Source organism: Pelodiscus sinensis, chromosome 18 (genome assembly GCF_052426305.1).
Source record: "Pelodiscus sinensis isolate ZL-2025 chromosome 18, ASM5242630v1, whole genome shotgun sequence".
NCBI lineage: Eukaryota > Metazoa > Chordata > Testudines > Trionychidae > Pelodiscus > Pelodiscus sinensis.
The window spans coordinates 6303427-6327428 of record NC_143069.1 but is presented as its reverse complement, the minus strand read 5'-3'; the positions used below and the strand labels follow the sequence as shown (position 1 = coordinate 6327428).

Here is a 24002-nt window from a genome sequence, read left to right as displayed (position 1 = left end):
AGCAGGGCGGGGTTTAGCAGGGGGCACTGGGCTGTAGGGAGCAGGGCGGGGTTTAGGAGGGGGCGCTGGGCTGCAGGGAGCAGGGCAGGATCCAGCAGGGGGTGCTGGGCTGCAGGGAGCAGAGCGGGGTTTAGCAGGGGGCGCTGGGCTGCAGGGAGCAGGGCGGTGTATAGCAGGGGGCGCTGGGCTGCAGGGAGCAGGGCGGGGTTTAGCAGGGGGCGCTGGGCTGCAGGGAGCAGGGCGGGGTTTAGCAGGGGGCGCTGGGCTGCAGGGAGCAGGGCGGGGTTTAGCAGGGAGCGCTGGGCTGTACGGAGCAGGGCGGGGTTTAGCAGGCGGCGCTGGGCTGCAGGGAGCGGGGGGGGGGGGGGTCCAGCAGGGGGTGCTGGGCTGCAGGGAGCGGGGCAGGGTTTAGCAGGGGGCGCTGGGCTGTACAGAGCAGGGCGCGGTTTAGCAGGGGGCGCTGGGCTGCAGGGAGCAGGGCGGGATCCAGCAGGGGGCTCTGGGCTGCAGGGAGCAGGGCGGGATCCAGCAGGGGGCGCTGGGCTGCAGGGAGCAGGGCGGTGTATAGCAGGGGGCTCTGGGCTGCAGGGAGCAGGGCGGGATCCAGCAGGGGGCGCTGGGCTGCAGGGAGCAGGGCAGGGTTTAACAGGGGGCACTGGGCTGTAGGGAGCAGGGCGGGGTTTAGCAGGGGGTGCTGGGCTGCAGGGAGCAGGGGGGGTCCCGCAGGGGGTGCTGGGCTGCAGGGAGCAGGGGGGTCCCGCAGGGGGCGCTGGACTGCAGGGAGCGGGGAGGTCCCTGCAGGGGGCGCTGGGCTGCGGGGATCGGGGTGGGGGGTCAGGGTGCTTGTGACTCTACACACGCCTGTATTCACACCCGACACACCGCTGCTGAGTTTTTTATACCAACCAGGCTTTGTGAGGCAGCATCTGAAAACTACCTGTGGTTAATCATCTCACAGCGGCTGCAAGGTGACAACGTGGCAGGCGTGGGGGGCTGGCTGTCCTCTGCTGGTGGCTGTATTTGAGCAACGTAGGGAGCAGTGCTGTCCGGGTCGTGAAGCCAAAGGCAGCAGAGCAGCCGGTGACATTGCCCTGTACCTCTGCAGTAAGACGCCCCATCGAAACTCGCAACTGGGTCATAGGCAACGTCTGAGTCAACATTGTAATCCCTCTGCAAGGGGAAAAAAAAGCCGAACGTGATTGTGGCCTGCTTTAGCAGGCGTGTGGTGAGCAAGGCAGGTGATGTCACTTCCACACTGCTCAGTGCTGGCGGGGCCTGAGACATTGTTCTCCTTAACCACCCGGACCAACACATGACATAAGGGACTCCAATTGTAGCAAGGGAGACGTAGACTGGACATTGGAAAAAGTCTTCCTAACTGTCAGGGTAGTTAAACCCTGGCAGCAGATCACCTAGGCTACGTCTCTACACAGCTTCCCTCTTCCGCAAAAGCCTATGCAAATGAAGTGCAGATTAGCATATTGCCATGCTTCATTTGCATAATGAATTAGGTGCCGTTTTTGCACAAGAGGTTTTTGCGCGAAAAGGCACCATCTACACAGCGCCTTTTTGCGCAAACCCCCCCTCGTGCGCAAGAGCCGTTCTTCCTGAAAAAATTAGGAAGAATGACTCTTGCGCAAGAGGCGGTTTTTGCTCCAAAAGGCTCTGTGTAGATAGGGCCTTTTTGCACAAAAACCTCTTGTGCAAAAATGGCCCCTAATTCGTTATGCAAATGAACTGCAGAAATATGCTAATCTGTGCTTCATTTGCATAGGATTTTGCGGAAGAGAGAAGCTGTGTAGACGTAGCCCGAGGGAGGTGGTGGAATCGCCATCACTGGAAGTTTTAAGCACAGGTCACACACCTGTCAGGGATGGTCTAGAGCAGAGATTCTCAAATGTTTTTCTCAGATCCCTTAAAAATTGCTGAGGGTCTCGGCGGATCACGTAATGAACCTCCCAGATGTTAGCAATTGTAAAGTGCTTTGGATAAAAGTGCAGCCCTCACTCTATCTAAGGCTACGTCTAGACTGCAGGGTTAAATCGGAAAAAGATACAGTTAGTATGCAAATTGTGTAGCTTTTCCCGATTTACTTTCGAAAGAGGCTTTTTCGAAATTTGGCGCATCTACACGGCACCAAATTTTGGGAAAAAAGTGCTCTTTCGACACACCCTTTATGCCCCGTAGAACAAGGTTGACAGGGATGGCGAAAGAGCGCGTCCGCTTTTTCGAAATCTTTTCCGAAAAAGCGGACACGTTCCTTGGACATGGCAGAGCTTTTCCGGGATACCGAAAAGCACTGCAGACTAGACATAGCCTGAGTGTGGTGAACTGGCCCGGTTAGTGGCACTGAAGCAACTGTCAGAAAAAGCAATGAGTCTGCTCTAGGGCCTTACCTAGCAGGCAGCTGGCTTTCAGCCGCCCTGTGGTAGTGGCTCATGCCCTAAGCCAGTGGTCCCCAACCTTTTGGGGATGCCGGGCGCCCGGGGGTGGTGCCACTCACGTGCCGGGCCCCTGGGGGCAGGGCTGCACACACACCTGGAGGCAGGGCTGCACACACACCCGGGGGTGGGGCCACCCATACGCCGCATGCCCGGGACCAGTGCTGCCCATACGCCACGCGCCTGGGGCCAGCACAGCCCTCGTGCCGTGCACCGGGGCGCAGGGCTGGCCCCGATCACTTGGCAGGCGCACGGAAATGGCCTGTGGGCACCGTGTTGGGGACCACTGCTCTAAGCTTTGGAAGTCACAAGTTCAATTCCACCTGCTGATGCACTTTACAAATGTGCTATCTAACTTCCCCCCCTCCTCAATAATTAATGCTTTTTGGATCTACAAATAAAAACTGACCACTCCTATTTTAATAGCAGTCAGCATCTCCCCTGCTGCAGAGCTGAAGCTGGGCAGGAGGCCTCTTTCTCTGGCCACCACAACCCTGCACGTCCCAAATTCCCACATTGCCTCTTTTCACATCACTGCCCACCACCTACCTCCTATTTCCCTCACTCCACCCCTCCCACCTACCCCACGTGACATGTGAGGGTCCAGGGTGCAGCCACCTAACTAGTGGAGCCAGTCCTGTGAGCCACTAATTAGGTGAGCCGCCCTTCGTTCTCCCATGTGAGTTTGCCTAGGTGCGCTCCGTAGAGGGAACTATCCACAGAGTACTTGAACGGAGCTCGCAGGCCAGTGGTGGTCCACAGAGCACAGTTTGGGACCCTCTGCTCTAGAGAGTCTATTTCGGCCTGCTGCAGAGGAGGGGACCGTGATGGACCGGGCTGGGCTGGGCACAGCTGAGGGCGTCCGCTCAGGGCAAATTGCTCAAATCCGGGGCTCCTTACAGCCCCCAGACTGGAGACCTTCCCAAACAGGCCACAAACCAGTCCCCCAGAGCGCTTCAGCTGCCTGCCTGAAGCCTCACGAGCAAAACCCCTTCGACACTCCAGCCATATCCATGCCCCAGATGGCCCCAGGCCACATACACAGGTGGGGGGTCCTAGCACCCAATCCCACCTACCCCGAACAAGTTCTGTCCGGTTCCAAGAAACCAGCCACAGATCTCAAGTCAATCCGGATCTTACCCACAAATCACACTGAGCCAATCCTTTAGCATCTTAACATCTAAAGGTTTATTGCTACCAGAAAGAAAAGCATGGGAGTAAGGTTGCTAAAGAATCATACATTACATGCATCGAATCTCCCAGTTCTCGATGCAGGCTCTAGCAGAGATGTTATAGCTGCGGGCTCAAAAGTCCTTGTTGCACATCCTAGGTTAGGATGGGTCCACAGTTCTTTCCGGCTCTTCGATCCCTGCACTGCTGACTCTGGGATGAAGTGCTGAGCTGAGTACCAAGATGGAGTCGACCACATGGCATATTTATACTTCCTTCCTGATCTCTTCTTGGCTGCAGCAGGTCACCTGGCCAGCGGCCTATCCCTGTGTTCCCTGCTGGTAGCCCTTAGGTGTCAGGCCTCATCCCCAAGGTGTGTCCTTGGCCCATTGAGTGCTATTGTCCCACATAGCCTTGCTAATTAGCATGTCCATAGGCCAGGCTCTGCCCAATGCTCAACCACATGCAGAGAAATATTCAATATCCATACAAAGGTCATGCTTATAATTTCACATATAGACATTATACAATCACATGAATAGCGAACATAGGATTAGCAGACAGTAAGCTTCTATTCTACACCCCACATGGCCCCCTTTTATACAATTTTTGGGGCTGACACCCTCACCTATGGGTGCAGCAGTGATCTGTCTGCTTCCCTCAAATTCAGTAACGTGACAGGGACTGGACTAAACGTTCTGACAATGAAGGGACATTTATGTAACAGGCAACAAAGCCATCAAACTAACAAGGGGAAGTGGGGACAGGTCAGGTATCGAGTGGGGACCGGATGCTGTATACTCTGAACTTCAAGCAAGAGCAGCTAGAGAAACCATCTGAAACAAAAACAGCGCCTTGCACAATTAAGTTTCAGACACTCTTGGTATTGGTGAAACCCATGTGAAAGGGCTGAAGAATGGGTGAAGACAGATCTCAAAATGCAGTTGGCCATGGGGGTGTTTTTAGCAGGATTCCCTCAGACCTGGCACCAGGTCTGACTTGAGTCAGTATTTTCAGTAGCAATCCGGAAGTAAGTATAAAATCATGTGCAATCAAATTTGAAAACCAAAGATTGTCGGAAATAGGGTTGCCAGTGGTTTCAACAAAAATACCAGACACACTTGACATTACATCACAATCTACATGACATCTTATTTAGAAAATACAGACCATTGATATTTTCTCATTTATATTTTCTCAATTTGTTTCCCGAACAGAAAGCTCAAATATGGGACGGTCCAGTTCAAAACCAGACACCTGGCAACCCTAGTTGGAATCTAAATCCCGAGGAAGATGGGGCAGGCCTAGCCATGTCTACACAGCAATGCAAGCCAGGGTTAGTAGACCCAGAGGCTGAGTCTACACTGGCATGATTTTGCGCAAATACTTTTAATGGAAGAGTTTTTCTGTTAAAAGTATTTGCACAAGAGAGCGTCTACACTGGCATGTGCCTTTGCACAAAAGATTTGCTTTTGCGCAAAAGCATCCGTGCCAGTGTAGACACTCTCTTGCACAAGAAAGCTCTGATGGCCATTTTAACCATCGGGCTTTCTTGTGCAAGAAATTCACGTTGCCTGTCTACACTGGTCTCTTGCACAAGAACACTTGCGCACGAGGGCTTATCCCTGAGCGGGAGCGTCAGAGTATTTGCGCAAGAAGCCCTGATTTTGTACATTACAACGTCAGTGTTCTTGTGCAAATACTCGCGGCCAGTGTAGACAGGAGGCAAGATTTTGCGCAAAAGCCAATGTAGACACAGCCAGAATGTACAGATCTGGGCTTGTTACCTAGTACCTAAGCGTCTACACTAGTGAGTGGGCCGCAAGAGTGACCTTCCTTCATCTCCGTGGGCCACAAGATTGTGGGAACCCTGGTGATCTCCCAGGACTGGGCTGTCCGCTCACCGTGCTGGCGTAGCTAGAATGTGCGGAGGTGCTGATGGGACCGGCCAGCGCTGTGATTGGCTGCAGCGGGCGCCCAGCTCTCACAGGCAATGTGCAGTGGAGGGGGTGTCCACGGGACCGTGGCAGCGCTGTGATTGGCTGCAGCGGGCGCCCGGCTCTCACAGGCAATGTGCAGTGGAGGGGGTGTCCACGGGACCGTGGCAGCGCTGTGATTGGCTGCAGCGGGCGCCCGGCTCTCACAGGCAATGTGCAGTGGAGGGGGTGTCCACGGGACCGTGGCAGCGCTGTGATTGGCTGCAGCGGGCGCCTGGCTCTCACAGGCAATGTGCAGTGGAGGGGGTGTCCACGGGACCGTGGCAGCGCTGTGATTGGCTGCAGCGGGCGCCCAGCTCTCACAGGCAATGTGCAGTGGAGGGGGTGTCCACGGGACCGTGGCAGCGCTGTGATTGGCTGCAGCGGGCGCCCAGCTCTCACAGGCAATGTGCAGTGGAGGGGGTGTCCACGGGACCGTGGCAGCGCTGTGATTGGCTGCAGCGGGCGCCCGGCTCTCACAGGCAATGTGCAGTGGAGGGGGTGTCCACGGGACCGTGGCAGCGCTGTGATTGGCTGCAGCGGGCGCCTGGCTCTCACAGGCAATGTGCAGTGGAGGGGGTGTCCACGGGACCGTGGCAGCGCTGTGATTGGCTGCAGCGGGCGCCCAGCTCTCACAGGCAATGTGCAGTGGAGGGGGTGTCCACGGGACCGTGGCAGTGCTGTGATTGGCTGCAGCGGGCGCCCAGCTCTCACAGGCAATGTGCAGTGGAGCGGGTGTCCACGGGACCGTGGCAGCGCTGTGATTGGCTGCAGCGGGCGCCTGGCTCTCACAGGCAGTGCTGTGTCAGCACACACCTCCCGGCCCGGGCCTCGGCTTTACGTGCGTGTCACTTGAGTAACACGGGTGGGAAAAACCGATGCGGACAGAAACCAGCAGGGTCTGCAACCCCCTGCATGGGTAAAGGTAGCAAAGTGCCTTCTGGGCCACAGAGAGAACCACGAGGGGCTGCAAGTGGCCATGGGCTGCTCACCACTGGTCTACATTCATTTGAACCCCCAAGATAGGAATTGTCAAACGCTGGGGCCCAGTCTGGGGCTGCAGCAGCTGCCTGGCATTATGCAGGCCTGAGTTCCCCCTCCCCTCAGTTCCCAGACTGCCTAGCACCTTCCTAAAACGTGGCCGCTCCAGCCCTTGGTTGGTGCTGCCATGTGGGGAAATCCGACTGTCCACCAAACTTGACTGACTGGAGCACCAGCGTCCCCAGTAAGAGATTCCAATGTTGCCCAGCTGATTAGCATGGTGCCTTCTGTGCCCACAGCTGGCACCATGTGTTTTCACTGGTGGTGCACATCCGCACATGCCTTGGTGCACCTAATACAACATATTCCGCACTCAGAGGGAAGACGTTAGAGGGAACATTGCAGAGGACCATTTGGTCCGTGAGACACTTTGGGGAACTTCCCAGAGCATGAGTCCTGTGGGGGCTGTGGTAGTCTGTAAAACACAAGGGTTGGAACCTTGGGTCTTGCCATCACCCTCTTAGAGGCCTGGTATGTGGTGCAGACACGAGTTACTGAGATCAACACAGAGCTTGCATTGCACAGGAGGTTGGAGTAGACAACCTGCTGATCCTCCCTGTCCTTTAACTCTATGGCTCCGTCTCCCCTGCAATTCTCAGCCCCCCCTTTGCATGCTGGAGTCAGCTGATTGGAGGCCTTTGATACCCTGCTCCTCAGCCTATTGTATGAGTGCCCTCCAACCAGGCGTTACACATGGGGAGCACAGGCAGCTGTTCTCTCATGCACTCCCCAGAGGGAGACGCATGTGGCATGGTGAAGGGTCTTATTTTGGTAGGGTTGTCGTTTTGGCTGGCTGTTAACCAGACTTATTGCCATGTGTATTTATTACAGAAGGGTCCAAGAAACACATCTTGCAATAAGTTACAGCTAAAGGAGGGGAGACTTGGGAATTGGCTTGTGTGTGTGTGTGTGTGTGTGTGTGTGTGTGTGTGTGTGTGTGTGTGTGTGTGTGTGTGTGTGTGTTTCATCCTACAGCAGTGGTGGGCAGCCTGAGGGTCACCTGTGGCCTAGTAGGGGGTCTATGTGTCCCCTCGAGACATTGTTCACTGTTCCCCATGTGCAGGGTTACCGGATTCCATTGATTTTCCTCCGCATAGTTTATTCTTACCAGTGTTACTAAAGTGACACACGTGTAAAGCCAGGGCACATGAAGTGAGGGGAATGTGAGCTAATGGCTAGAAGGTGTGGGAGTGCTCTGGAGTCACGACTCCTGGGTTTTCTTCCTAGCCCTGGGAGGGAAGTGGAGTTGAGTGGTTAAAGGCTGGGGGGCTGACCTGGCTTCTCTCCTGATCGTTGGAATCCTGCCTTAAGCTAGTGAAGCCTTGTGCAACCCATCTCCAAAGGGGTAAATTCCCCAGCCTGCTCAGACTGCTCATCCCCAGCCTGAGGCCGTCCCCATCGCCTCCTGACACGGGGAGATTCCTGGAAAGGCAGGCCCATTGTGCAACAGCCTGGGACAGCTCTGTTTCCAGCACGCAGAGGAAACGTGCATGGGCAGCAGGCCAGGATGACCCCATAGTTCCCTGGAAAGGGAGGCAGACCTTCCTCCCAGTCTGGCCAGCTGCTGGGAGCAAGAGAGTGCGGTTAGAAAACATCCCTGATTGAGCGCAGTCACACTGGGCCAGGCTGCCCATTTCACGCCAGACAAGCCAATTTCTTGCACCGCACTTCAGAAGAGAGGATCTGAAACCTCCTTCCAAAAAATAGCTCAGAACTGAGGACTGGAGCCCCCAAAGCAATGGATCAAACCCCACAGAACAGAGGATCCAGGGTATTCCCTGCAAGCTGAGCACTTGGGCAGCCACCTAGGAGAGATTCAAACGCCGCCCAGCTGATAAGCAGAGTGCCCACAGCCGGCAGTAGGTGTTTCTACAGGTGGTACACATCTTCACATGCCTTGGTGCACAGAACAAAATTATTCCACGCATGGATGGCAAAAATTAGGGGGAACACTGATCCAGAGAACCAGAAAGACAAATCAGAACCCCTAGAACAGAGGATCTGAACCTCCTCCCAAATGAATAAGAACTGATAGAGCCGAGGCTTCCAGGAATCTGGGGAAGTTAAACACAAGATTTCAACTTATTTCTGCACTTTGTGGCTTGAAATAGAACATTCAGACAGCACCAGCACCAGCAAGCTTACAGCTGCGTGGGAGGAGAAACTGAGGCAGGGAACCAGCCATGTGTAAGGTCTCAACAGAGCTGTGACTAGAACCCAGAACCTCTGGTCCCTGCTACCTTTCTGCCCCTGGGGGGATTGTTTGGGTGGGTCAGACTCCAGGGTGGGCTGGATCTGAGCAGGGGCAAAGGCACCTGCTGGCTCCTGTGAGAAGACCACAGCTGTGAAACCCAGATACTCTGCCCTGGCCACCCCAGCCTGGACCTCTGAGAGCTGAGACAGTCCCTATTCCTCACCCTCTATCCCATCCTGGGCCTCTCTGAGCCAGGAAATCCCTCTTCCCCATCCTGGACCTCTTAGACCAGGCACGGTCCCCATCCCCCCATTCCATCCGATGCCTCTCTGAGCCAGGAAATCCCCATCCCTTTTCACAGCCAGCTTAACTCCACTTCCGCCGTGTAACCCCAGCTCTTCCCATCTCCTTACCACCTCTAGGCTGTTCCTGTCTCGACCCCTCTCGCAGAGCTGGGACATCCCCTCCAGGGACGGGGCTGGCACTCCCCGGTCCCGGCTGTTGTTGTTGATCCATGGACTTTCATAGCTGATTCAGAGGGATTTCCCAACTCATCATCAGGGCATGTTGCCAGTGATTCATTCCCTGGAAACCCGGGGCCCTGAGGCAGAGCCTAACCGGAAGCCCATTGGGGCTCTCCATCTTCCCAGGGATGCATCGGGGTTCCCTCCCAGCCTAGCTTGACACCTTCCCCTGACTGATCTCCTCTACACCCAGCTATCATCGATGCCTATGCAAAGTGCCAGCTTCCAGTACAGATTCCTGGAAGTGCCTCTATTTACCTCTCTCCACTCTAAACTCCCCATTTGGTGCCTGTCTTTTAACATGCTTTTTGCCCCCCTTAGAGAATTCTAGTAGATTGGTGAGGCATGATTTCCCTTTACAAAAACTAGGCGGACTCTTCCCCAGCTGAGGGGGTTCCTCTAGGTGTCTGGGCCTTCTGTGGGTTACTTTCAACCAAATTGCCTGGTGTTAAAGTCAGGCTCACCAGCCTGTAACTGCTGGGATCACCTGGGGGAGCCTTTTTAGAGAACCCAGCACAGTGGCTGATTTCCGCAACAGGGTGCAAACCGCAGCTAGTAATTCCTATCGGAGTCCTTCCCAGGCTGTTGGGTAAGTGCCAACGGGTCCCAGCGACTTACGATTGTTTATGTCTTCCAAACCCTCCTCTAGCGACATCTCCAGCTGAGACGGCTCCTCAGATGTGTCATCTCACAAGAATGGCTTAGCTGTGTGGGGCTCTCCCCACTGCCTCTCCCTAAAATAGAGCAGCACAGTGGCTACTCTGCTCGAGGCCCAGTTGCAAATGGTCCCAGGGGCTTTCCCGGAAAAGAGGAAGAGCTGCGGTGCAGACAACATAAACACAGGTTTAGAACGTGCCGCTGGGGATTCCTGGGGAGCCAGCGAAACCTGCTTTGCTGGCCACATCCTGTCTTCATCTCTTGCTCCCTGGCTGTTATTCACCTCTGCTGCATTCCACCTGAGAGGCAGCTGCACTGTAACACTGACAGGACGGCTTCTGGTATACACAGGAAGCTAGATTCTGCCTTGTTTATGCCTCCCACCCAGAACCTGCACTCCCCTAGCATACTCCTGCACCCTCTCTCTCACCCAGACCCTGCACTCCCACACCACTCCTGACCCCTACCTCCCACCCATACTGGTCCCTGGCAGCCCCCCTCACACACTAAACCCCTCCTTTTGGGCCCTACCTTGGAGCCAAAAGCAGCCCCACAAAATCTACTATTCCCCAGCCCCCAGGGAACTTCAGGGGAGTTTTTTCCTCCTTCTCTTGGGGGCCAGGTGGGTTGCATTTGTTTGCTTGTTTGCTTTTAACTTTTCACTTGTGTGTGGCCCCCAACTGATTTTTCTGTGGATCAGTGGCCCCCTATCCAAAAAAGGTTCCCCACCCCTACTTTAAAAGCTGTCTTAAAAGGGCATGGGAGCAGGGGTGAAGAAAGGTTGGGTGACAAAAGTGTGAAAACCACTCAGACAGGTTTTTCTGCCTCCCATTGTCAACATTTTATGACCACGTGGCTAGCACCCTGTGGACAGATAGAGCAAAGCATTGTGGGTAAGCATCCCACAGCGCAGTCCTGCAGGAAGGCAGAGCTGATCCCTGTGCTTCTTGGGATTTCCTCCTAGCTCTGTGAGCAATCTGTGCTAAGGAATGTCAAGGCAGCACAGCCCTCTCTCCAGCCCCCCATCAGCTGCAGAACAGGAGCATTTAAATCATTTGCACTTTGTTCCCCAAAGGGAGCAGCTCACTCAGCTGTCAGATACTTCCTGGAGCTTTGAAAGGGGAGGGGCTAACGTCTGCAGGGCAGCAGCGCTCACAAACCACTGAGCACATCCATCACGGCAGGCACTGTGGGCTCCTGGCAGAAACCAGTTCTCTCCACAAAACAAACAGCAGAGGCCACGCTGGGTCTTCGCTGACAATAAAGGGAGGGAAAAGACAAAAGTCTCTCCTGGGGGTGGCAGCTTTGTGTTGCCAAAACTGGGTGTTCTTACTGACAAAAGTTGCATTGTAGTGTAAATGCGCTCACTGTTTTGTCGCCAAATGGCAGATTTTGGTGACAAAACATGCCAGCGTAGACAAGGCCATCAAATGCCCATGTCAATTTACAGGGGTGGACAGAAAAGAAGGGAGACTTTAGAAGCAAGCTTTTTGTACTATAGTAATTAAAACTAAAATGTGTATTTTAGATAAGGGTGGTCTTTTGAATGGTGTATTTAAAAATTTACATGTCTAATGATCAACGAATGTAAGGCTAAAGATGAATATTCCGATTTCATCCCAAAATATCTATGCAAGGACTTTTTAGAGATGTGACTTTTATAATCATCAGAAATACACTAATGAAATATTTTAAAGCAAATTTTAAACTAAGGTCTTATAGACTAACATGGTCTGAGTAAATATTACAATACAGGGCATCCCCACTATGTCACCCTAGTATACATCCGTTCCACACTGAAGTCGTTGACGATTGAAGGAACTGATGCGCTATAAGTCCTCTCATTCCCTGCTACAAGTCATGCGAAACACTTTCCTCCAATTTGCTTAAATGGAAGTCAGCCACGGGGAAAAAAATTCCCCGCTTTGTTTCACTATAAATCCAAGTTTTTTGGAACGTATCTTGGACTTGTAATGCACAACTGCCTGTTAAATGGTTCCACTGCCATTTGAACGGCTCTTCAACAATATAAATGTTCTGCTCATAAGTCCGGTAAGCTGAAAGGTTTTTCACTTTTAAATTTGAAGATTCCCCAGGCAGCAGCCAGATGTGGAAGCCTGCAAGAAAGATCAACCCTAGACAGTGGACACTAAGACCCAGGGAAAGCCATGTCTTCCCTTGACTCTTATACCCACCACCCGTGACAGGGAGGGAGGGACTTCCCCACTTGCTCGTTTGTTTGTTTCCAAAAGCGGTAATGTTGACCATGCACCTTGCTGCAAGAAAGGGGAACCCGGAGCCGAATTCGCTGCTTCCGGAAACCACCTGCTTCATGGGCGCTGGAAACAGTCCTTGGCTAGCAAACTGAGGGCCGAAAGGTGGATTCAACATAGGGACATCGGTGTTGGAGACCTGGGGAAAATTCCCACCTTCTCCTAGTCCCCATGGTGCTCTGGCTGTTCTCCGCCCCCCCAGGACCCATAGGGCACAGATCAGGGCCATTGCTGAAGCGCCCTGCGCTGTGGCTGTTCTCCGCCCCCCAGGGCCCATAGGGGGCAGATCAGGGCCATGGCTGGAGCGCCCTGCGCTGTGGCTGTTCTCTGCCCCCCAGGGCCCATAGGGGGCAGATTAGGGCCATGGCTGGAGCGCCCTGTGATGTGGCTGTTCTCCGCCTCCCAGGGCCCATAGGGGGCAGATCAGGGCCATGGCTGGAGCGCCCTGCGCTGTGGCTGTTCTCCGCCCCCCAGGGCCCATAGGGGGCAGATCAGGGCCATGGCTGGAGCACCCTGCACTGTGGCTGTTCTCTGCCCCCCAGGGCCCATAGGGGGCAGATCAGGGCCATGGCTGGAGCACCCTGCACTGTGGCTGTTCTCCGCCCCCCAGGGCCCATAGGGCGCAGATCTGGGCCATGGCTGGAGCGCCCTGCGCTGTGGCTGTTCTCTGCCCCCCAGGGCCCATAGGGGGCAGATCCGGGCCATGCCTGGAGCACTCTGCGCTGTGGCTGTTCTCTGCCCTCCAGGACCCATAGGGCACAGATCAGGGCCATGGCTGGAGCGCCCTGCGCTGTGGCTGTTCTCCGCCCCCCGGGGCCCATAGGGTGCAGATCGGGGCCATGCCTGGAGCACCCTGCGCTGGGGCTGTTCTCTGCCCCCCAGGGCCCATAGGGCGCAGATCGGGGCCATGCCTGGAGCGCCCTGCACTGTGGCTGTTCTCTGCCCCCCAGGGCCCATAGGGCGCAGATCGGGGCCATGCCTGGAGCGCCCTGCGATGTGGCTGTTCTCCGCCCCCCAGGGCCCATAGGGCGCAGATCGGGGCCATGCCTGGAGCGCCCTGCACTGTGGCTGTTCTCTGCCCCCCAGGGCCCATAGGGCGCAGATCGGGGCCATGCCTGGAGCGCCCTGTGATGTGGCTGTTCTCTGCCCCCGAGGGCCCATAGGGTGCAGATCAGGGCCATGGCTGGAGCACCCTGCGCTGTGGCTGTTCTCTGCCCCCCAGGGCCCATAGGGAGCAGATCGGGGCCATGCCTGGAGCGCCCTGCGCTGTGGCTGTTCTCTGCCCCCCAGGGCCCATGGCAGAGAGTTGTGCCACAGGACAGGGAGCGTCGCCAGCCCATTCTGGCTGGCCGGGGACAGGACTCGCCGCTCGCATTGTGCAGGGCCCGGACACGCATTAGAGCAGCCCAGAGGCCTCGCTGCCGTGTGCGCCAGCGGCTGGGCGCGCGGTGCCCCGCTGCCTGGGCTGGGCGGCAGGGCTGCAGGAGCGAGTCCGCCCGCTCCCGGGCGCTCGCCCTGCGGCCCCCCCGGCCCTGGAGCCTGCAGGAGGGGGTGGCGGCCTGGGCCGCGGACAGAGCGGCCTCTGCTGGGAGGAATGGAAACTGCGGAAAAGTTTGTTTCCCGGCCTCAGAACCCCCCCAAAGTTGGTGCCCCCGCAGAAAAGACGCAGCCCCCTTCAGCCGGGGGGGGGGGGGGATTCCCAGCAGGGCCGACCCCCGTTCCCAGGGTGAGCGGGTAGCAGCTTGTTGGGGGGGGGGGAGCAGAGACAAAGCCCCCCAGTATCAGGACGGTGGCCTCCCAGGCCCGTTCCTAGCCCCCCCCCCCCCAGCAGTTCACTCCCTTCCCCCCCCCCAGCAATTCACTCCACCCCCCCCCCTTTTCTCCCCCGGCTTCGCCCGCCCCCGAGCGCCCGGGTTGGTCTTTTCCCACGCCGGGCGCGGGGCCCCGGGCCCCCGGAGGGGCGGGTTTCTCGCTTCCCATTGTAACGAGATGAAGTCATGGGAGGCGGGTCCGCGGCCGCCTTATATAAGGCCCTGCAGCCCGCCCGCCTGCCACAAAGCTCGGCTGAGCCCTGGGGGGTATTCGCGGACTCCCACCCGGGGAAGGAAGGCAAGAAGGAGCCGCCGCCCGCCCGTCGTCCCGCCGCCTCTTCAGCATCGCGATGAGCTCGATCATGGATGTAAAAGCCTTGTACGAGGTAAGCGGCTGCGGACCGGGCGGGACTTGGCAGCGCTGCGCTGCCCCCAATTGCTCGCGGGCTGGGCGACCCGATTGCCCAAAATCGGGGGGGGGGGCTAGGAAGCAGCCCCCTCCTCTAAAAGAAACTCCTTTCCCCCCTTATCCCTCCCCTGGGAAAAGGCCCAGGCAGCTGCCAAACCGGCTCTACTCCGGAGCTGCTAATTCGGCGCGATTTGCGTCTCCACGGGCGAGTTTTCGCGCGGGCGGGAGGCGAGGGACTCTGATCCGGAGCAGCGCCCGGCCCGCCCGCTGGCGCGGTCCCTTGTTTCTAATGCCAGCTCCTCCCGAAGTGACGCCGCTTGGCTGGCGGCTGGCTCGGGGACCGAAGGACCCTCGCGAGCCACCCCCGGGGCGGAATCAGAACTTGTCCCGTCCCCCCCCCCCCCGATGTTTGTGCGACTCACCCGCCGCTTCCCCACTACTCCGCTTTCGGTAAACGAAGCGTAGTGAAGCGGGGTGTGGCCGTGTGAACTCCATGCCCGTCCCCAGCTCCTCGCACCGGGAGCGACCCCTGCGCCTTGCTGGGGTGGGGCTCCAGGGAAGGTGCCCCTCGCCCCTGTTGGGGGGGGCCGAGACTTTCCCAGCGGCTAGGGAGGGGTTACAGTGACCTAGAATGGTGTTCCTCCCCGCCCCCATGGCAGACGGAGGGGCTGGGGAGGGGCGCGGGGGGGGGGGGGATTTGGCAACTACGGGAAGCAGTGGAAAGTGGGGGAGGGGTGCATCTAGCAGGCTGTGCGTGGGGGCGGTGTTTGAACAGGGCTCCTCTCTGGATCAGTGGTGCGCCCCCCCCCCCTTGGAGTGGGGGGGGCAGTGGGGAAGCCGTGGGGGGAGTGGAAAGAGTCAGGGAGAGAGGGCGGTTTCCCCGGGATGGTGCATACACAGAGGCTGGGAGTCTGCCTCCACCAGTTCTGTATTTCTCCCCCCCCCCCTCACTCTCTGCTCCCAGTGCCCCAGCACTAGTCTCCTGGGGGCTGGCCCCTTATACTAGGCTGGCAGAAGGCCCCTTGCTTGGGGCGGGGGGGGGGGCCTGCCAGTATAAAAGGCCTAGTTGTGGCCAGGCCTGGATGCTTATAAATAACCCTGGCACGGTGCCATTCAGGGGCTGAGTCACCACAGAGCTTGGCCTCCTGGGAGGGGGCCTGGCACTGAGCAGAGCCAGGTGCTCAGTTCGATGTAGGCCACAGGGCCGTGCCCAGGGGCCTCTCACCCAGCCCCATGGGTGTCTGTGTCCTGTGGGGGGGGGGGTGGAGGGCATGGCAGAGCCGTGTGTCCCTAGCCTCCAGGATTGGGGTATCTGAGCTGGGCATTAATGCCTCCTTTTTCCTCTCCTTCTGCCCCACAGAACCTCCGCAACCTGAATCTGGGTGAGGAGCGGGATGAGTCCTTTCAGCGCCGCCATTCTGCCAGCTCGGAGCACCTGGGGGGCAGCGACACCCACATCTGGCCCCTGCGCACCCTCTGGAGCCCCAGCACCGAGCAATTGCTCTCCCTGCCTGAGCCAGCAGCCCCGCGCCCGCCCTTCCGCACCGACCGCTCCCTCAGCATGATCGAGGGCAAAGCCCTCCCACCCCCGCCCCCCGGCTTCCCCCCACTGCAGCCCCCGCCGGCCCCCGCCCTCTCGTCCCGCTACAAGACGGAGTTGTGCCGGACCTTCAGCGAGACGGGCCGCTGCCGCTACGGGGCCAAGTGCCAGTTTGCCCATGGGGCTGCGGAGCTGCGGAGCCTGAGCCGCCACCCCAAGTACAAGACCGAGCTGTGTCACAAATTCTACCTCAACGGCGAGTGCCCCTACGGCTCCCGCTGCCACTTTGTCCACTACCCGGAAGAGCGAGGGCTGTCCGCCTCCCCGCAGATTCTGCGACAGAGTCTGAGCTATACCGGGGTGCCCACAGCCCGCCAGGGCTCCCCGCCGCCCAGCATCCCCGACCCGGCCTCTTTCACCCGGGCTCCGTCCATCTCCCCGCCTCCCGCCAGCGAGCTCCTTGCATCCTCGCTCACCCATCTCAGCTCGGAGCCCGTGTTTCGCATGGCCACTCTGGGAGAAACCGTGGCCACCTCCCACTCTGGAGGGTGCTGCACCTGCCGCTGTGGGGGCAGCACCAGGCAGAGCATCTTCGAGAGTTCCCGGGACTATTTTTCTGCCGCCCCGGGGACGCTGATTGCCTCCAGCCTCCCCAGGACCCCCTCGTCCAACTCGCTCTCCGACCAGGATTGCTACAGCAGCTCGGGTAGCCTGAGCGGCTCCGAATCGCCTGTCTTCGAGCTGCTGCCCACTGCTGGGACCCGGAATAGTGCCCACCGTCTGCCCATCTTCAACCGCATCTCCGTGTCGGAGTGAGTGGCCCTGCTGCCCAGCAGGGGAGGGCGGAATCGGATAAAGGCCCAGGAGGGGGGGGCAGGACAAGAGACTGGGGGCGTTATTAGATGCATTGATGGGGCAAGTTTGCGATCTGCTCCTGGGTGACCCTCTGGGCTTGCCTCCAAGACACCTTCTGGACAACCCAACCCCTCTGGCTGCTGGCCCAGATATTAGGGGAGTGGGTGCCCATTGGGCACAACTGTCCAGCCACATGTTGGCATGAGCTACTCCTGTCTGCAGGTGGTGGAAGGGGGTTGGGGTGGCCTCCCCCAGTGTGGGACATGAGCTCCCCACAGTGGGGGTAGGACAAGCACCCAGATGCCTGCCAGGCAAGGCTAGCTCCCTGCCTGGCTGGCTGTAGCCATGCTTAAAGGAACTTGTCTCTGCTGCCGAGCATTAGCACTGATGGCTCTGCTTGTGCCTGGGGAGGGGCCCTAAATGCCCTGGCCACGTGCCCCTTCCGTCTACAGACCGTCATCCTGCCTGCCTTCCTCCCACTGATTGTCCTACAAGTGCCAGCTGATGCTGCCGAAGTGCCTTCCCCAAAATCCGTCGGGAGTGCTCACCTGCTGCTCCCCATGCCTCCCCCACTTCAGTCTTTCCTCTGGACTTGCCTTCAGTACGGAGGGTGAAGGGGAGCCCCTCGGGGCCAGTGTGCATCCTCAAACAGACTGACTCTGGGGCAAGCGGGGTGGGGGGTGCCCTTGTATGTGCTGTATGTAGCAGATTTGGGGGAGGACTGCCTCAGCAAATGGGGTTTCTGGGGGGGAACATTTGGCTCTCATGGTGCTGCTTTGCTCCCCCACCTTTATGGGGAGCCCTGATTTCATGCTGTGAATATTTCAGAAAGGGCTCCCTGATCTGGTGATTGTTTTCTTAGCTCAGATCCATCCTCTTTTTTAATCCCCTTTCGGGAGGAGCTGAGCAGGGTGAGCAGTGGGGGTAGTGTTCCAGCCCAACAGCCAAAGCATCCTCCAGTATCTTTGAAATAATGGAGTAAACGTATAGAGCTGTAGCCTTGTGCAGTGGGAAGCCTGGATGCTAAGTAGCCACATATACAACCTAGCTTCTGCATCACAAAGATACTCCAGTAACAGCCCACCCCGACTGTAACGTTTAACAAGCAAGGGGCGTTGTATGTGTTACTGGAGAACTTCCCCCAGGCTGGGACAGAGTAACCCTGGCTTCCGGACCCCTCCGATTGACTGGTGGTGCAGATCCCTTTGGGAATCTTACGCAGTCTGCCGTCATCCTGGGGCCTGTGAAAACTGCTGGACTTGGCTTGTATGAAACAGCTCTTTAAGTTGGGGGAGGGGAATGCACTAGTCCCCAAGACAGCCGACCGAGTTAGTGCAGTACGTAAGGCTGTGGCATATGTGGAGTATTTATTTTAGCGAGGGGGTGATAGCTCTGTTGCAAAAGGGGGGAAGGGGAATTACTTAGAGCAGGAAAGGTCTGAGGCCTTAAAGGGATACCAATCGGACCACCAGCCCGGAAGTGGGGAGTAAGGCAGCACTGAGAGCTGGCAGTTTGCAGTCTAGGTGTGGCTCTCCCCCAGTATCCACGCGGGTCGGGAGGGCGGGGCTTCTGTGCCACTTCCCCATGTGAAGCTCACTCAGACTCGCCTGGCTGTATGGGCGGGTCGGGTCGGTCTCTAAAGTCACAGTGTGCTGGTCTGCCTGTGCCAGGGACCGACTCCGCGGCGGTGGGGGGAGGGGATGCCGAGTTTGCGTTGCCTACCTCTTGCACAAAGTGAGCCTGCAGAGTGCTCCCCTCTTGCTTGCCGGCATGTGGTCAAACTCCGGACCCCTCCCCAAAGTCTTAAAGAGGCTGCAGCTCTTTAGAACCACCTTCAGGGTTCCCCTTTGCCTCCGTTTCCCCCCCCCCCCCCCCAATCCCCCAGGCTAAAAACATACTTTTTCTTAAAGGCAAGCTATGGGTCTGGTCACATGACACCTGCAGCTTGGGCTTTTGGGACCTGCACTAAATATTTCAGCAACATTGGTATGCTGCTGGGATCTCCTGGCTGCCCTCTTGGCCCTTTCTTTCCAGCTCAGGCCCGGTGGAGATTTTTCATGTTCCGCTTGCGTGCTAACAATTCCCTGCTTTTTAACTCTGTTGCTGTTGAAAGCAAAACCAAACAAGCTGTTTACTGTGGTGGCGATGAGAGAACAGAAACCAAAATTATTTATACAAATCTTATTTATTCGACAGAATTTTATATTGTATTTATCTTTTTTGTAATATGCTGAAATAATATATATTTTCCATGTTATTAAAATTAATTAAAAAAGAAACCCAGCCTGATGTAACCAAGAAGCACGATGTTTATCAGTGACAAATGCTTTTTTTTTTTTTAATCATCATTGTGGTGTTTTTATTGCTGAATCTTGAGGATTTAAAAGAAAGATGGTAGAAAGTGTGTGTGTGTGTGTGTGTGTGTGTGTGTGTGTGTGTGTGTGTGTGTGTGTGTGTGTGTGTGTGTGTGTGTGTGTGTGTGTGTGTGTGTGTGTGTGTGTGTGTGTGTGTGTGTGTGTCACACCAGACCCTGATGTTCTTTGCAACTCCTACTGTGAGTTCCCAGACACAGAGGCTGAAATTCTATTATGGCACATCCTCATGTCTTCATGGGCCTCCTGTCCTTTTTTTCTGTCTCCTCCCCCTCCCCCCCACCTCAAAGCTGGTGGGATTTTAAGAACTTGGGGGGAGGGGAGGGGGAAGTCTCCGTAGGCCTAACTTACATTGAGCATGGAACTGTGCAGAGGCTGAGTGGAAGATGGTCTCTGCCCCCCAAAGAGCATACTGTCCAAACTGCCAGAGGGGAACAGAAGCATGGCTCCATAACATTAAGTGCCCAGATTCCTTTGAGGAACTGTGGTTGGTACCAACTCCTTTAGGATGCAAGGCTAGGGGTGAACATTTCATAACTAAGCTTTGGGAGAAGGTATTTTTCTATAGGTGCAGGGGGGACTCGTGACCACCTGTGTCTGAAGCAGCCAGAGCTGGTAAGTTACCTGCCCTGTAGCCCCATTGTTTTGCTCCAGTCTGGCAAACTGAGGGAGTTAATCTTCCCAGCTGCCTGTGGGGGCAAGGAAAGTACAGCTCCTATTTTACAGGTGGCAGTAGTGGGATTGAACTGCACCACCAGACTGTCTAGCATGCCTGGCTTGGGGAAGGGCATCTCTGCATTCCTCTCCGCTTGGACTGCTGTCATGGTTTGACCTGCTGTGAGAGCTTCAGTGTAGCTGCCTGAGGTCCTAGAGCAGTGGTCCCCAATCTTTTGGGGCTGGCAGGAGTCTGGGGCTGGCGCTGCCCATACGCCACGCGCCCGGGGCAAGGGTCATGCCCGTGCTGCACGCTTGTGGGGGGCCCAGATCATGTGGCGGGTGCACATAAATGCCCCGCCAGGCGCCATGGCACCCACAGGCACCACAGTGGGGGCCACTGCCCTACAGCACTGAAGGTGCTGAGTAATTAACGCAGGGCCTGGACAGGTTTTCCCTCAAGCCATCGGGTTGCTGCTCTGGGCTGCCTAGGGTAAAGCTAGAACAGGTACTGCCTGCTGCAATCCTGCTCCCCCCCCCCCCCCCTGCTCAGGTGAAGCTTGATCACGTCTGGGTTGCAGCCGTGAGCAGCAACACGTTCGCAGGCCAGGTGCCTTCCCTTCCCACCCCGCTGGCTGAGCTCAGACCGGCTGCTCTCGTCATGGCTGACGCGGGCGGGGTGCGGCCCGTCCCTGCCAAGGACATATCAAGGCTCTTTGCGCAAGGCCTGTCCCCGCCCAGACTGGAGGAACCAGCCAGTTGAGTTGCCCCCGCCCAATGCTTCCAGTAAACAAGCCAGCTTTGGAAACTCAGCTGCCAGCGCCAGGGAGAAGCTCTGAGTGGTTGGGCCTCCATCAAAATCCATCCAAGGTGGGGCCCCAACCACTGTGGCACCAGGCAGCCGAGTCCCTCCCTGTCAGTTTCATCCCACGGGGCGGTTGCTGAATCTCATCTGCTCTGGCCGGTGTTTGATGGGCCAAGGCCATGCTGAGAGCCCGGGGAACGCTGGCTCATCTGCTTTACCTCCCCGCGATGGGCTGCTCACCTGCATATTGATGGGAAACAAGTGGTGTAAAGGGAGCACAGAGAGGCCCCAGCACCGTTCAAAGGCGTATTGTGCCTGACCCTCACACAGCTGGCTATCCTAGGGGGGAGACTTGGGCTGGGCAGCCAGGCTGGGGCTCCTACTTCTGACATTTGGGGAGGAGGGGCTGGGTTTGTGGCTGCAGGCTGACCGCAGAGATCTCACTCTTGCTAAGGACTGCAGGAGCTTCGGAGGCTGGGGGGGGGGAAGGGGCTGGGATTTGGGGTTCGGTTCTGCTGGGTTTGGTGTGATTTGCTTTGTGGTGTTGGTGCCTCTTTTTCTGGGGGGGGGTCTCCATGGGGTCACTGCAGCTGGATTGCTGGGGGCGGGCCTGCCGATTGCTGGGGAGTTGCTGAGTGCTACTAAAAATCTTCCTCTTGGGTGAACAAATCTTCAGGAAGGTTTCCTGGCCCAGGAGCGGTTTGGAAGTCAGCTGGCGGGGGAGGGACTCTGTGGCTGACAGTGATTTCCTCCAATGAGAGCTAGCGGCTGATTTTGCCCACTATGGGAAGGTGGTTTCTGCAGGTAAGAGGACTCCCGTGGGTTGCAAGACCTGTGCTGGGAGGCAGGCTATGGCACCGGGTTGAGGTGGTTTCGAATAATCCTGCAGGCATAGATGGGGCAGATGACATGGTGGCTGCTCCCGTTGAAAACAGGAAATGTTAGTTGTGGGGTGCCCCTGGCCGTTTGTGGGTTCCCGCTCATGCACTTCTGGCTTGGGGGCCTCCACTGAGTATGTGGGACCCCAAGATCAGGAGGCAGGGCTACAGTGTTGAGGCGAACAGAAGACCGGGTTTCCAGCTTCTATCCTCTTTGCTGCCTGTGGGCTGCTGTTGTCCAGCGAGCAGCCCCGCACAGGAACCCTCTGATGGGCCCCCCATCATTTGGGCTGGGACGGAGGCGTGTCCTGGAGGTTGAGAGGCGGGGGGCGAACGGCAGGGTGAGCCAGATCAGGCAGGTGCGGCTTCTCAGCTTCCCAGCTAGGTCTTAGCAACAAGGCTGGCTCACTTTTATACCACGAAGGCATCATGTGAATGTGTCTGTGTGTCCCCGGCTGGAGCCATAATACCCAGCTGTTACAGGGCATGAATTTCAGCCAGGCATTTGCTGTATTTGGGGGTGGCGGGAGCCGCACAGGCCCCCATAGGAGTCCCTGAGTCAGCGGGGGGATAGCGGCAAAGTCCAGAGCCACAGTTTGGCCAGCTGCATATCCATACGGCCCTCAGGCCCTGGAACGAGAGCTCTTAGGCCTTTGTGGTGACCCTGATGTGTGAAGCCCAGTGCAGACCCCCCCCCCCCACGCCATTGGGGAGGTGTCGTAGCCCCAGAAGAGCTGCCTGGAAGAGAAGACACAAGGAGGCCCAGCCCAGTTTACTGTGTTGCTGCATGAAACCGAGGCTCCTACGAGGGTTTCTGGGTTGGAGACAAAGCCTACAGGCCGTCTGCAGGTGTTTTTCCGCTGCTGGCTGCTGGGTGACCCTGCTGAGATCTAGGGAAGCAGCTGAGATCTAGGGAAGCAGCTGTTCCCTTTTTCAGCCCTGTCCGTGCAGCTGGGATAAGCTGGCAATGGGGGTGCGGTGCTTGGGGTTACCCTGTCTCACTGGCGAGGACCAGGGATGCTTAGGTGCCCCGCTGGCATGCCAGGAGTGTTCTGATCCAGCTTTCTGCAGACCAAGCCCCAGGCCCTGAATTCTACAAGCCTCGGGCATCTAGGGTTATCAGATACTTTCACAAAAAATACCGAACATGGTGGGGGGCGGGGGAAGAAAAAAAAAGGACCAAAGTTGTTGAACAAAAAAAACAAAAACGGGGGACCAAACTTGTTGAGCAAAAAAAAAAAAACTCAACAGTGCCAAAAAAAGGGACACTGCGCCTTTAAATCCCCATGCTCCTTCCGTCCGAGAAAAACAGAAAATACCGGACATGTAAAATGTCCGGTATTTTCTGTTTTTTTTTACTGGACAGAGGCCACAAATACCAGACTGTCCAGGCCAATACTGGACACCTGGCAACCCTACAGGCATCTTATCTTGCCATAGCAGCGTGTCTGAAAGGGCTGCCGTCTGTTTCCCTGCCATACAAAAAGGGGAATCTCTGTAACTCCTGGCATGCTCTGGGAGGGGAGCAAGGTCTAGTGGTTAGAGCACTAGAGCATTCCTCTGCCTTGAGGGTAAGATTTTATCCAGCGCCTTTGTCAAATGCCTGACATGCCTCGATCCACGACATTGCACGGCTAGCTGCTGCCTGTCTGATCATTTGTTTTTCATATGGGATGTCTTAAGTGATAATCTGGAGGGGGGGCTTGTCTCAGAGGGCCAGAAGGCCTTTGACCGCGGGCATCATTGTCCTTTGCAGCTGTTAGATGCTTTGGGGAATCGGGCCAGGGTTCTCCTCCAATATTCCTTTATTGGACCAGAACATTGGGAGCGGCCTATAGATTAACCTCCCAGTTCCCACTCCGGGAAGCTGTCTGCTCTTTGTTTGGACTGCTCAGAAGCCATCTGTCTGTTCTCTTGAGTGCCAGATGGGGTCACCGGTTTTGGTGGGACATGTTCCTGGAGATTGTACTACAGGACCTAATCTGTAACGGAAGATTAATTTGGAATGCCAGGAGATGCCACCCCTATGCAAGGCAGCCTGCAGAGAAATAGGATCTCCTGCTGCCTGGATTCTCCTTTCAAGGCACTGGCTAGTGTGGCCGGAACCTCCCCTGGGCCTTTCACACCAGATCAGGGGAATATTCAACCATATTTTTAAATAGTTACCACTGGCTACACCCTGCCCTGACACCGGCGTGGGCAGGAGCTGGCAGGCACTGGTCGCTGGTCTGTTCAGCAGTTGCTGGGTTTGTCTCTAGAAGTCCCTGCCTGCCCTCTCCTCGCTCACGCTGCAGGGAGGGGAAGTTTTGACTTTCACCCATTTTTGCTGGGGGATATTGTACTAAGATGCAGTGGCGTTTCTGCCTAACATGGCAGCGCCCTGTCTCTGCGGGTTCCTCTCC

At 56.8% G+C, this 24002-nt stretch overlaps 1 protein-coding gene across 1 annotated transcript; it reads left to right on the top strand.

The window, feature by feature from the left end:
* Positions 1 to 14313: 14313 nt before the first annotated feature.
* On the top strand, positions 14314 to 19192 carry LOC142823812 (ZFP36 zinc finger CCCH-type). The gene is made up of 2 exons (XM_075915317.2): positions 14314 to 14473; positions 15857 to 19192. The coding sequence occupies exons 1-2, from the start codon at positions 14438 to 14440 to the stop codon at positions 16850 to 16852; spliced, it is 1032 nt and encodes a 343-aa protein (XP_075771432.1). The 5' UTR covers positions 14314 to 14437; the 3' UTR covers positions 16853 to 19192.
* Positions 19193 to 24002: the final 4810 nt, after the last annotated feature.